Source organism: Sinocyclocheilus rhinocerous, unplaced genomic scaffold, assembly GCF_001515625.1.
Source record: "Sinocyclocheilus rhinocerous isolate Xijiao unplaced genomic scaffold, SAMN03320098_v1.1 scaffold247, whole genome shotgun sequence".
NCBI classification, from domain to species: domain Eukaryota; kingdom Metazoa; phylum Chordata; class Actinopteri; order Cypriniformes; family Cyprinidae; genus Sinocyclocheilus; species Sinocyclocheilus rhinocerous.
In genome coordinates, this window is record NW_015662919.1 from 351,038 (window position 1) to 364,587 (window position 13,550).

At 33.3% G+C, this 13,550-nt stretch overlaps 1 protein-coding gene across 1 annotated transcript in view; it reads left to right on the forward strand.

The window, feature by feature from the left end:
• Positions 1-13,550, forward strand: part of nid1a (nidogen 1a) — a 35,009-nt gene that overhangs the window by 4,054 nt on the left and 17,405 nt on the right. Inside the window, exons 2-7 of the mRNA XM_016538431.1 lie at positions 4,390-4,698; positions 6,198-6,418; positions 8,590-8,870; positions 8,968-9,102; positions 10,306-10,557; positions 12,744-12,944. Of these exons, the coding sequence (XP_016393917.1) occupies positions 4,390-4,698; positions 6,198-6,418; positions 8,590-8,870; positions 8,968-9,102; positions 10,306-10,557; positions 12,744-12,944 (1,399 nt within the window). The remainder of the gene's footprint in view (positions 1-4,389; positions 4,699-6,197; positions 6,419-8,589; positions 8,871-8,967; positions 9,103-10,305; positions 10,558-12,743; positions 12,945-13,550) is intronic.

The following is a 13,550-nucleotide window of genomic DNA, read 5'->3' on the forward strand; positions in this document are numbered from 1 at the left end:
GCACTGGATAGCTGGTCAATCAGCACACCTCGCTTTTTTCAGACCGATGAGCTTTGTAAAAATCGACGCGTTTCAGAAAGGCGGGGCATAGAGGAGAAACAATAATGTACAGTATGTGGAAAATAATGTGTTTTTTTAACCTTAAACCGCATAAACACATTTCATTACACCAAATACACAAAATAATGTTCTTTTTAGCAGCATCATATGACCCCTTTAACATGATGTTTGTCCTGGTGTCCTCTACAGAAGACACGTATGAAAATTATGCCAAGTCATATTCTGATTTGAAACCCCATCACATTTTTCTGAGATGTTTATTTACGACAAACAATTTGAAAATTAGTCCGATTTAAATGATTATTACAAAATACTATCATATTTCCCTAAGAGTGCCAAATCTGATCAATCTGTCAATATCAGTCATATTTAAAGACCAAGGAGAGGGAGTTTATGATCAAACCTCTAAACATTTTGGGATCTCTGAAAAGCCCTGAATGTGCTCTGTATCCAGACTCAAAACTGTGGCATGAAGAGAATTTGCACTCCAAGGGCAATTTACCATGGTACATGTCCAGAATAGTGAGGCGATTTTAAAATATTTGTAAGCATAAGCTACATCCATCTATTCGATCTGTATAGTTACACTTTGAAATAATTTTTATTAGGTCAATTCAGTAATGCCAAAGGTCAGTGCTACATATACATTCAAATATATTAGTACATAGTAGTATTTATGAAGTACATACAGTTTTCTGAGCTAAAAGGCAACGTTCTCAGAATGTTCTGGCAAGGTTCTCTCAAAGTTAAGAAGAAACATTATTACAGTAATGTCAATAGAACATTCGTTCAAAGTTATCTGGTCTTTAATAACGTTATCGAGACATTATCACAATTTATACATCATTCATGGAACTTTTTTCTGAAACATTTTAGTTGGACGTCACTACTTGTTTCAGAACATTCAGAAAACATTCCGAAGTAACGTTCTCATAATGTTTGCTCACAAAATGATGAAATTGAACATTCCCTTAATGTTTTTTTGTTCCAACGTTAACATAACCAAGAAATTTTTTTAAAACATTTTAAAAACTGGATGTTTTGAATGAATGAAGTTTCAAACAACGTTTTCATAACATAATGGGAAAGTTAGCAAAAAGTTCTTGGAACATATTTTTGTTAGCTGGCTTTAAAGCGTTTTATAGCATAAATACACACACATACATGTTTGTGTCTTTAGGATGAATTACTGAAACCTGATGAGTCTGAATGGGATTCACAGCTGAAATTCCCAACACCTGCCTAATGCCAACATATTTAAAACTTGATTAGTCTCTGTCAGTGAGTGTTTTCTAAAATAAACAGAAATAAAGATGAATAAGTTTCATAAAGCAAATGCTTTGCGGTTTGTTTTTGCTATGTTTTTTCGCCCGTCTGATTGACTTGACACAGTAACTACAGCAGCACACAGACAAAACAGCTCATTATACTCGATTAAAATAGAAATGCTGTGATCCAGTGCTAATTGAGCATTGTTTGAAGAGGTTTTGAAACGGCATTGTGATTGATTGATTGATTGATTGATTGATTGATTGATTGCTCTGATGAATCATTAACAATTAGAGTGGGAATGTTTATCACAAAGGTAAATAGCATCAGTTTTGCTTTCATGTTGACTTTGAGTGACTCCTGTAGTGAAATACTCCAGACACATTCCTGCATAAGTGCGTATTGATTGGGTGAATCAGATCCTGGACTGTTTAGATGATTTAACCCTACTGTTGTTTTGAAATCCAGTACTAATTTTATGTTGGGGTCAAACAGACACCCATTGGTTTCCATGCCAAAAAAAATAAAAAAAATCACCAAATTGGCAAAAATCATATCTAAAGATTTGTGTAAAAACAGAAAAACTCTGTTATAGCTTGTCAGTTACTGAAAAATATTAAATATGTGAGAAATGTAATAATTTCCTATTTTTATTGTGTCATTTTGTTATATTGTGTTAGGGGCCAGTTTTTCAGGGCCGATGCTGATACCGATTATTACAGATCAAGTAGACCGATAACCGATATTTTGAACCGATATATATGTCTGGTGTAAAAATAAAAATTAATGTCAAAATTAAGAATAACAAGGGCTCTGACAAAAACTTTCTTTAAATGCTTTTAAATTATTTTATCGGCAAATCGATTTTGAAAATGACTGAGACGATAACCATAAAAAAGCTTAATATCGGCGCAGATAATCGGTCGACCCCTATTTCATATTTTAGTTTTTGACAAGTTACAATTTTTTTTTACCTGATTCTTTAGTGTTTTTCAAAGTGTTGATTTTTGGCAAATTGCATGGACACCAGTGAGGGTCAATTTGAGGTCATAACAATTTCTGTACAGCCTTTCCAAAACACATCTATGTGTCTAAACTTTGCATGCACATTCATGACCCTAAAGGAGAAAAAGTCACCAAATTTTTAAGAAGAAATTAATAGTTTAACCGATTAAAAAAGTTAACAAGGGTCAGACTGACCCAGACACAACAGGAAAATGTGTTTGTAGGACTTTTACATCTGTATGTAGGATTTTCTCAGCGGACTCCACTAACAATAACATTCATAATTACAATCCCTTGAATGCTTCCTTTCCCACAGGTCTCATTTGCCAATTTCCTTTTCCTTTTTGAGTTGTTTTGGTTCTTACCCTGAGTATTGTAGCACTATTCATGGCTGTATCTTTGTGCAACATGATGTTTTGTTGTTGTTTTGTAAGACTGAAATAGCTCCAGTGTTTGAGAGCAGATTGTTTCTAGATTGAATGAATGACAACGTCACAAGAAAGAATGAAACTTTCCTTCATCAGGATTTATAGGATCTCCTGCTGAATACAAAGTGCATGTGCTGTAGCATTTGAAAAACATCTGGAAATGTAGTCTAAGCGTGCACATCTGTTTTAGTGAGATGTTGAACAGTCATTGTACAAACAATCAAAATGTGCATGACATACCTTATAAAACCACTGAAACATTTCCTCATTCATTCTTATCTAAACTGTATTCATGTTAAATCTGCTTTAAAAAGTCTGATTTTTACAGTCCAAGTTGTAGCTGGTCAGGTTTAATAATCTGTTATGGTGCATGTTTTAATGTACAAAGATGACTGTAATTAAACCATATGTAGGTTAATTGCCAAAAGAGTTTTGATACTCTCCATGTGCCTGAATATGTGTAAATCCTCACTATATAGCAGTATTTACATCTATGCATTTGGCAGACGCTTTTATCCAAAGCAACTTACAGTATGTGATCATATATTGACGTACACAGCATTTCTGAAACAATAGGTGAACAATACCAGGATGAGCCACCCGGAAACCTCTTTGAAAACAGTCATTATTTTTTGCAATTCTCTTGGGTGACGTTGTAGCACAGAAACGCCACGCTTCAGCTCTAATACAGGATCAGCGAATCTGGTCAAGTATAAGAGCAAGATCACAAGATCAGGCTTTTGAGTTTGTCTGATTTCATTTCGGCTATGCTGAATAGACTACAGTTACTGCTCATTCTGCTGTAGGGAGAGTCTTTCTAGGACACTACATGGAGACTTTGTTGCTTTATCCTCTTTAATATCTTGTTATCTACAAAATAAGTCAAAATCAGCAGTTGATATGTATGTTTTGTTGATGTTTGCATTGCATTGCAAGTTCAGAGTTTTGACCAGTTTTTAGTTTTTTAATTTATTTTATTTTATTTTATTTTATTTTATTTTATTTTATTTGCCTATTGTATCCAGTAGTTTTATTTTAATATACTTAATTACTATCTTTTTTCCACTTATTCTAGACAGATACTGTGAACTATAGAGATCCCAGCGAATTCAGATTCTGATTCCTCTTCACGATTGTGTTTCCTTGATTTTTAAGTGCTCTCCTGCCTAAATAATTGGCTCTATATACTACACAAAAACTTTATTAATTGCTTTATTCATTAAAAAAAATATTATTAATTGCTTTATTATAACTGTGTAACCTAACAACAGGTCCCAAATGATTTCTGTGAGTGAACTGACCGATTCAAATGATGACTCGAGTCTTCAAAAAAGATTTATCAAGAAGAACTTGTTCACAAGAGTCATTTGTTTGTGAATCAGACTACACTGATCACGCTGTATGTTTGTTGTTGAATGCAACTGAAAGATATCATTGCATTATGTTTCTGCATCTATTCTTTCTCTCATAACATTCAGACTGTTAACTCATAATTCAGTGGTGCTGTAGATTTAATCATTAACCAAACTGAATGTCATTAAAGATAATTGTGTTGTAGTGTTTTTGTTATGGCTATTGGTTCCCATTGGCAGTATCTGTTTCTCTCTCTACTATCTCTCACATTTAGATCAACACCAATGGGTTTGTTGCTCTGGAGAAGCCAGCAGGAGAATCCGAGTATCTGGGCAACATGCCGGCTGGTTTTGGGATGATCGCTGCTCTGCAAGGCGACCTGGACACCAGCGACAGTGTAGGAAAGGTGTTCTTCCGCCAGGACTTCAGTCCGGCTCTTCTACAGCAGGCGGCCGATCACATCAACAGAGCCTTCCCTGAGGATGACGTGGTGAACCCCATCAGCGCTGTGGTGGTCACATGGGTGGATGTGGCGTCCCATCGGGCTGAGAGCAGAGGAGACGGACTGGAGCACACCGGAAGAGTGAGGTTCAGTTTATTGGTGGGCCATTCACACATTTCAGCATGTATTTTTCATTGATGTATTGTTGGACTTTTCTACTGCTGGTTGCCTTGCATTATTGGTAGGCTGCATAACACGCCATAGCTTTTGAAAATCGAATCATAGCATCTGCGTTCAGCCTAAGAAAAATGCATCATATCACAATTACCAATGCATGTGTCAAACTCACCTGCACTGCAAAAATCATATTCCTAACAAGTATTTTTGCCTGATTTTCCAGTTAAAATATCTCAAAATTCTAAAAACAAGTTAAATTAATTTTAACTTGTTTACAGCATAATTAAAGTAATTGCATACGATTTTAAGGCTTAATATAGGTTTTATTTTGAATATATTAATATAATGTATTTCGCTGGGCCAGATCTTTTTTTTTTTACTTCTTTTAAATATAAAATTTTGTTAAAAACAAGTGGAAAAAATCCAGAGTGTTTTTTTTTGTATAATTAATATACTATAACAGTTTTTTATTAATGTTTTGAATTCGTTTTTTTATATTGTGTTTTTATTTTAATTTTAGTTTAAAAATGTAGTCATTTTGTTGTCTTTTGACACTTTTATTAGTTTTGGTTTTATATATCTAGTTATATTTGTTATATTATATACTTGTTAAAAGCATATTTAAAGCATAATTTAAAAAAATAATTTTGCACTGGCAGATCATTTTCATTTCTTTTAAATATAAAAGAGTTAAAAACTACTGGGGGAAAAAATCATGTTTTATTTTAGTTTAATTAATATACTATTATAATTTTTATTAATATAAGTTATATATAATATAAGTTTAGTTTTTATTTTTATATTTTGTTTTCATTTTAATTTTAGTTAACGTTTTAGTGATTTTTTTTTTTTTCATTTTTATTATTTGTAATTTTTTTATATGTATTTATATTTAACTTATAATTAAAGCATAATTGCATCATATTTTAAGGCTTCATAGGTTTTAAATGTGTAAATATATTTTCCACTGGAAGATCTTTTTTCACTTCTTTTAAATATAAAGAGTTAAAAACAAGTGAGGATAAATCCAGTGTATTTTAGTATGTTTAATATAATATTTTTTATTTTAATTCATATTTTGAATTGGTTTTTATTTTTTGTTTTGAGTTTTGTTCATTTTTTTTGTTGTTGTGTGTTTTTTGCCTTTTTTTTGTAATATTTATGTTTTAGTAAATTTAGTACTTGAACTTAATTTTTAGTACTTCAAGTTTTTTCAATCAGATCACCGCTATTTATATGTCTGAATACTTTTTATTAATATTCAGTTTAAGTTTTGGTAATTTTAATACTTTAGCTTGAACTACACAAAAAAGAGAAATGTTGCTCTGGCAACTAACTGAAATAAGTTCTGATGCCTTTATCATTGCATCTTGCTGTATGTGTGAATTATAAGAGTCATGGATTTAATTGATTGGATAAAATACACTTAATGAGTTAATAAATTCTGTTCTTTATCCTTATAGCGGAATACGTTTCAGCTGGTCATCGCTTCTCTGGAGACGATGTCCTTTGCGATTCTTCTCTACCCGAGAGAGGCGATGCAGTTCCAGAGCACCGGCAGCAGCTACACGATGCACGCCGGCTTCAGTAAAGGACAGAAGACTAACTTATTCCTTTCTAAGAAGCAAGGACCGTACTATCGCATCACAGACGACACCGAGGCGTCTGTCAAGAAATTAGCTGAGTAAGTTTGGTTGCTGTTAGTGTTGGAGTTCACCTAAATGTAAATATTGTCATCATTTACTCACCCTAATGATGCTCCAAACCCAAATCTCTTTCTTTCTTCTGAAGCGACACACCAAAAAACACCATCATTCTCCTTAAACTAATCATAGAAGTATAGTCCAGACAGTAGCTTTATGTAGAATGAGATTTGAGAGCTGCAATAGAGGAGAATTGCAATGCATTATAACATATGAGTCGAATGAACTGCAAAAAAATATTTTATTGATCTTGTGTTTTTGTCTTGTTTTCCATTACAAATATCTGACAATTCTTAAAGTGCCCCTATTATGCCATTTTTAAGGTTCCTGATATTGTTTTGTGAGTCTCCTACAATAGTTTTACATGCATATAAGGTAAAAAAAAAAAAAAATGCTTTTGTTTTCTCAAAATATGCATTTAATATCACCTCAGTTATCAATGATTCTCAAACGATTCGTTCGAAGCAGTTCTGAGATTCAGTCTCTCTAAACCCCTCCTTTCCATGAGCCTGCTCTGCTCTGATTGGTCAGATGGCCCGGTCTGTTGTGATTGGTCTACCGTGTACAGCGAGTGTCAGAGACGATACACCCATTGCAATAGTTCTGTATTTTGAACGCTTGATAGAAAATATAATAATCTATTATTTACCATACTCTCAGATTGTGATTCAGTGGAGTCAGGTGGTCCAAATAAACTGGGTACGGATTCATCTTTCAAGAGCAAGTGTTTGTGAATCCCGCGTTGAACTCCCCGAGATTAGAGAAGCAGTCGTCAGTAAAATGACAAAAAAAAAAAAGATTGGGGTTGTTCTGCTGTGATACAGTGGAGAAAATTAATTTTAACCACTGATTCTTTGCAGCATCATCATTCCAAACCAAATTTACTTCCACAGCGTCTTCTCGACTTGATGTTTACCAAACGAACAAAATACAGAGTTTGAGGGCGGGGTCAAGTTGTTCACGGCCGGCCAACGTAGAACATAGACGGGCATTATGCAAATGTGTTACCGAAGAGGGATTCCAATTACTGACTGCTCGTTTCGGCTGCTCAGAGTCGATTCTTTCTTTTGGGAGACAATAATTTTATTTATCGTGCACTTTCGGCTTTACAGCTTTGCAGATCGTTTACATTCATATACAGCTACATTACACACTGCATGAAAGGCAATATTTGAAATGCATAAGAATGCATATTGCATATTTGAAATGCATAATAGGGACACTTTAAACTAAGATACACTTACTTATTAAGCAAAAATACTTAAGATATTAAGTCTTGTTTGCTGAAAAAATTTATCAAAATTAAGTGAGTTTATGCTTAATATACTTAATTCAAAAACATGTTTATTTTTATTACGCCATTAACAGATATTTCTTCTCGCTTTAAGAATATACTCACTTAATTTTTTTGATACATTTTCCTGAAAACAAAACTTAATATCTTAAGTATTTTTGCTTAACAAATTAATGCATCTTGATTTAAGAAAGTTCTTATTGATTTATGAATGCTTATTACAAATAATAAAGTATATTTAGGACAGCAAAATAAATGGACTAAAACCTTTTTGATCTAAAATATTTTCTGCAAAAAAATGTATTTTATATAAACAGTCCAGATATATTTATTGGACAAGCAAAATGACTTAAGATATTAAATCTTGTTTTCTGAAAAATGTATTAAAATGAAGTGAGCTTGATAAATAAGATAAAATAGATTTTATATTTTTAAATAGATTTTTAAGCATATATTCACTTAATTTTGATTCATTTTTGATACATACATAAGACTTGATATCTGAAGTCATTTTCCTTCTCAAGTAAATGTTCTTAAATCTTGATTTAATAATTTTTAGATATTTATAATGGAAGACAAAACATGACAAAATACTAAATGTGAAAAATAATTTTTTTGCAGTTTGGCTACTTATATTGATTACTTCTTGTACTTTTTTGAAGCTTGACAGATGCAGTCACTATGAATTTTTGTCGTAAAGAAAATGTAATATGTAAATATAGTTCACAATTATGTTCCACGGAAATTAACAGCATAGTGGTTTGGAGCAACAAATAAGTTTCAGGTGAACTAATGACGTTTTTGTGTCAGTGTACTTTGACCGTGTTTTCCCATAATGCTGTTGGATGTCTTTTCCAGGCAGACTAACTCTGGAAAGCGTGGCGTGTGGGTGTATGAAATAGGGACGTTCCCTCACTTCACAGACGTCGCTCCTGGAGAAGTGGCGGATTTTCCTTTGGATTCCCAGCAGCACAGGAGCACAGGAAGCCACAGCCATCAACACCCGGTGTATCCTGACCTGGATGGAGTTTACCATCGTCCAGAACACCCTCCACCCATCCAGGTGCACACGGTTCAGTTCAGGCCTGAGCGACCGACGGTCGTGGAAATCGAAAATGAAGACAACATCGAGGTTGAGGGTCAGCATGAGTGCTTTATTTACTACAGTAATGAACAACTTTGTACTTTTCTTGAGCCAAAACGATCTCTTTTTTTGGTCTTGTTCTTTGCATACAGTATTTACATACAACTCTGGTGAATGTGGTGGACAGAAATGCTCCAAATTTGGCGAATGTAGGAATTATCCGAGCGGACGATGCTGCCAGTGTGAACCTGGATACTACGGCAATGGAGTTCAGTGTGTATCTGACGGTAATGCCTCTATAATGGACTTCAGTTGTTGCTGGTTTCATTTCTTTTATAGAAGTGTTTTCTAATGGTGGGTCATGATCACTGACAGCAGAGAAAAATAATAAATAATAATAAATATAGTAAATAATAGATACATTTAGAAACACATTAATGGTCACATGACTTGAAGATAAAAAAATTGTTAGTTTTTATGATTTCAAAAGTATATATAGTATATACATATAAATATATATATATATGTGTGTGTGTGTGTACAGTATATATATAGTGCAAATAATAAAATGCACAATATTTAGTCTAATAGACTTCTCATGACATACATAAAAAATATATTTTTGGTTGTTTTATTGTTATTTCTTATTATTTAAAAAAATATGTATTTATTTTAAATTTTTTAATGATTTTTTTAAATCGCTTGTTTGTATTAAACCTTTTTTAATAAACCAAATATTTATATGGTTAGTTTTTATGATTTCAAAAGTATATATAGTATATACATATAAATATATATATATATGTGTGTGTGTGTACAGTATATATATAGTGCAAATAATAAAATGCACAATATTTAGTCTAATAGACTTCTCATGACATACATAAAAAATATATTTTTGGTTGTTTTATTGTTATTTCTTATTATTTAAAAAAATATGTATTTATTTTAAATTTTTTAATGATTTTTTTAAATCGCTTGTTTGTATTAAACCTTTTTTAATAAACCAAATATTTATAATTATGTTAAATATTTACATATAAATTTACGTTTTCTGATTAAATTAATTAGTAGCTTCCCATCAACTCCCAAAACCTTTTATTAGAATAAACAATGTTTCACATTGAATTTGTTGTTGACCTCAAAGACTGTCTCAATCGTATAGCGGGACAAAAAAATTAAGTGTTATTTGAATATGACTAAAATTAATACATGTTCCATGTTGAGCTGGTAAACACACATCTGCTGTTGTCCATCTTCAGTCTGTCTTACCTTAATCATATTGTTGAGCCCAAGCCAATTATGGTAATATTAATAGATTTCATGTTTGAAATCTGTTAAATTAAATTTTTGTTACTTTCATAGAATAAAGAGTTTTGGTACTGTGTTGGGTCCTGAGAAAAGCCACAGTTATAATCATGTCTAATTTAGAAGTCATTGTACCTGTGGCTTTTCTCAGGAGATTGGATTCTGAATGGTGTCTTTCACAGGTGTTCCTCAGAGGATGAACGGTAAAGTGAGCGGCAGGGTGTTCGTGGGAAACTCGCCGGTGCCCGTGGACTTCGCCAGTAACGATCTCCACTCGTATGTGGTGGTGAATGACGGCAGAGCATATGTGGCCATCAGCGCCATTCCCCCGATCGTCGGCTTCTCTCTGCAGCCACTGTCGTCTGTCGGAGGAATCATAGGCTGGACGTTTGCACTTCAGCAGCCGAGCTTCAAGAACGGCTTCAGCATCATCGGTGAGATTTTCTGCAATTTCATACAGAGCTCCAGACTGCGACCAAATAGTCGCATTTTGCAACCATTTTTTCTGCCGGTGCGACTAAATTTTGTGAGCAGTTAACTATAACCATGGCAGAAATAGTTGAATGTGTTCAGGGTTTGTACAATTCAAGCACTTTTCAATTACTTTCAAGCACTTCACACAACTATTTCCAGCACTTTAAAGCTCTACAATATCCAATTTGAATGTTATTTTTAATGGGATGACCAAAATATACTTTAAACAAACACTTGTGTAAAATAAAAATAAAAATACGTTAAATCACCACTATAACCAGCAGATGGCAGCAGAGGAACACTTAATGGCTTATAAGACATTCATTTCTACTTGTTGCTTTATATTTTGAAATTATAAAACCACTATTATAAAATATCAAATCATCAAGAAATCTAATTTCGTCAGAGTTTTGCTCTTTTCTTGTGTGAAGTAAGAAAAGTCACAAAGTGACTTGAAAAACAAACTTTTCTTCAATTTGCGACTGAATCACACATAAAGAGCGCTTCTTTTATAATCACTGAAGTTGTCGGTCAGTTCAGTATAATACTATAGAAGAATAATGGAACATTTTATGAGAGTTTCTGGCCATTTGTCTGGGGATGGTAGCCTGAGGATAAATTGACCGTGACCCCTAGTAGTTGGAAGAATGCCCTCCACACGTGGGAGATAAACTGCGGTCCCCTGTCAGAGACTACATCCTCGGGGACTCCGAAGTTTCTGAAGACGTGAGTGAATAAACTTTCTGCAGTGTCGAGAGCGGTTGGAAGTCCTGGGAGGGGGATTAGCTTACAGGCTTTGGAAAACCGATCTACGACCACCAAGATGCAGGTATTCCCATCGGAGTTGGGTAAGTCAGTCACAAAATCGATTCCCAGGTGAGACCAGGGTCGATGGGGAATCGGCAGGGGCACTAGCTTGCCTACGGGGAGGTGACGAGGGGTCTTGGACATGGCGCAGACTGAGCAACCTCGGACGTACCTGTTTTTTTTCCCCTAAAACAATTATTTGAAACAAAATAACGTTAACTGAAACATATTACAATGAAAAAAATATATAAAAAGCTTATTTCATCTAGCTGTCAAGGCAGCATTTCTCATTTTAATTTAGTTTAACTCGATGCAGTAAAATAACTAAAACTACAACTGAAATAAAATCAATAAAAATATATGCTGTAGACATATATAAAAGTAACAAAAACTGCTAAAAAAGACAAAAGCACACAACAAAATTACTCAAACTTAAAATATAAAAATAAAAACTATTAATCAAACATCTAAATATTAATAAAAACTATATAATAGTATCTCAATGATACTAAAACAACATTGATTTAGATCGGGGTTAAAAAATGCGGTAAAAAAACGTAAAAATAAACAAAAACAAGGTTAAACTTAATAAATACATTTAAAAATGGATTAAAATAAATGCAATAAATAAATCATCTTAACAGTACAGTACTATAGTGAGTTGAATCAAAATATTTACCAAATTTTTAATACATATTTATAATATAAATGATAAATATGTATAAAGATGCCTATATATTTTAGGATTGGTGGTCCATAGCATCTAAAGCATTAAAAAAAACTGATTTGGATAGCTAGATGTATTTCTTTCATAGTTCAGTATTTCCTGAATCGTCATCGTTTATCCTCTTATTTTCTATTATGACATATACAGATGAAAACATTCACTACTGGCTGTATAGTAGTGTTAGTAATACTTTTCTTTGGTATTTCAGTCCCCCTTTTTTCTAAACCAGCTGTCATATAGAGATTTTTTAGAGTATTTTCACCATCCAATCAATTGGCAATTGATAAAATCCTGCAATACTTTTTTCTCTTGCTTTAATCATAAATGCATTGCAGTCGTAAGATTAGATGTGAACAATTTTCACAGCAGTTATTTGGGTGTAAAAGTGCTTAAACATTTAATGAAGGAGTGATTGATGTATAGGAAGCTGTTAGATGGGTTGTGAGGGTGCAGAAAGAGCCAGAATAGAGCAAGTATTTCTTGCAACAAACCATCCTTTTAAAAACAATGTGTGTCTGCTTTGACGCATCAGTTTGAGTTGTTTGCTGTGCAGTGTTACAGTTTGTTTGATGGAAATCCAGCCTCACACTCCCTCTTTCACCTGTCTGTCAGGCGGAGAGTTCAAACGTCAGGCTGATGTGACCTTCCAGCCGGGCGGGGAACGGTTGACCATCTCTCAGGAGTTCAAAGGCATTGATGAGCACGACCACCTGATGGTTGACACCAGACTTGAAGGAAAAATTCCTGAGGTTCCTCGGGGAGCCGCAGTTCAGATCGACCCCTACACAGAGATCTACCAGTACAGCACCAACTGTGAGTCAAACCATCATATTCTCACATAAAACAATAATGAGTTTGTATGATAAAACAATAATGAGTATGCATGATAAAACAATAACGAGTATGCATAATAAAACAACAATGTATGCAAGAATAAAACATGCATGATTATGCATGAGTGTGCATTATAAAACATGTATGAGTATGTATGAGAATGGATGATAAAGCATGCATGTGTATGCATAATAATACATGCATAAGAATGCATTATAAAACATGCACAGTATGTATGCATATGCATCATAAAACATGCTTGAGTATATATGAATATGCATTATAAAATATATATGAGTATGTATGAGTATTCATTATAAAACATGCATAAGTATGCATTATAAAACATGTATGTGTATGTATGAGTATTCATCATAAAACATGCATGAGTATGTATGAGTATGCATTATAAAACATGCATGAGTATGTATGAGGATGCATAATAAAACATGCATAAGAATGCATTATAAACCATGCATAGTATGTATGCATATGCATCATAAAACATGCTTGAGTATATATGAATATGCATTATAAAATATATATGAGTATGTATGAGGATGCATAATAAAACATGCATAAGAA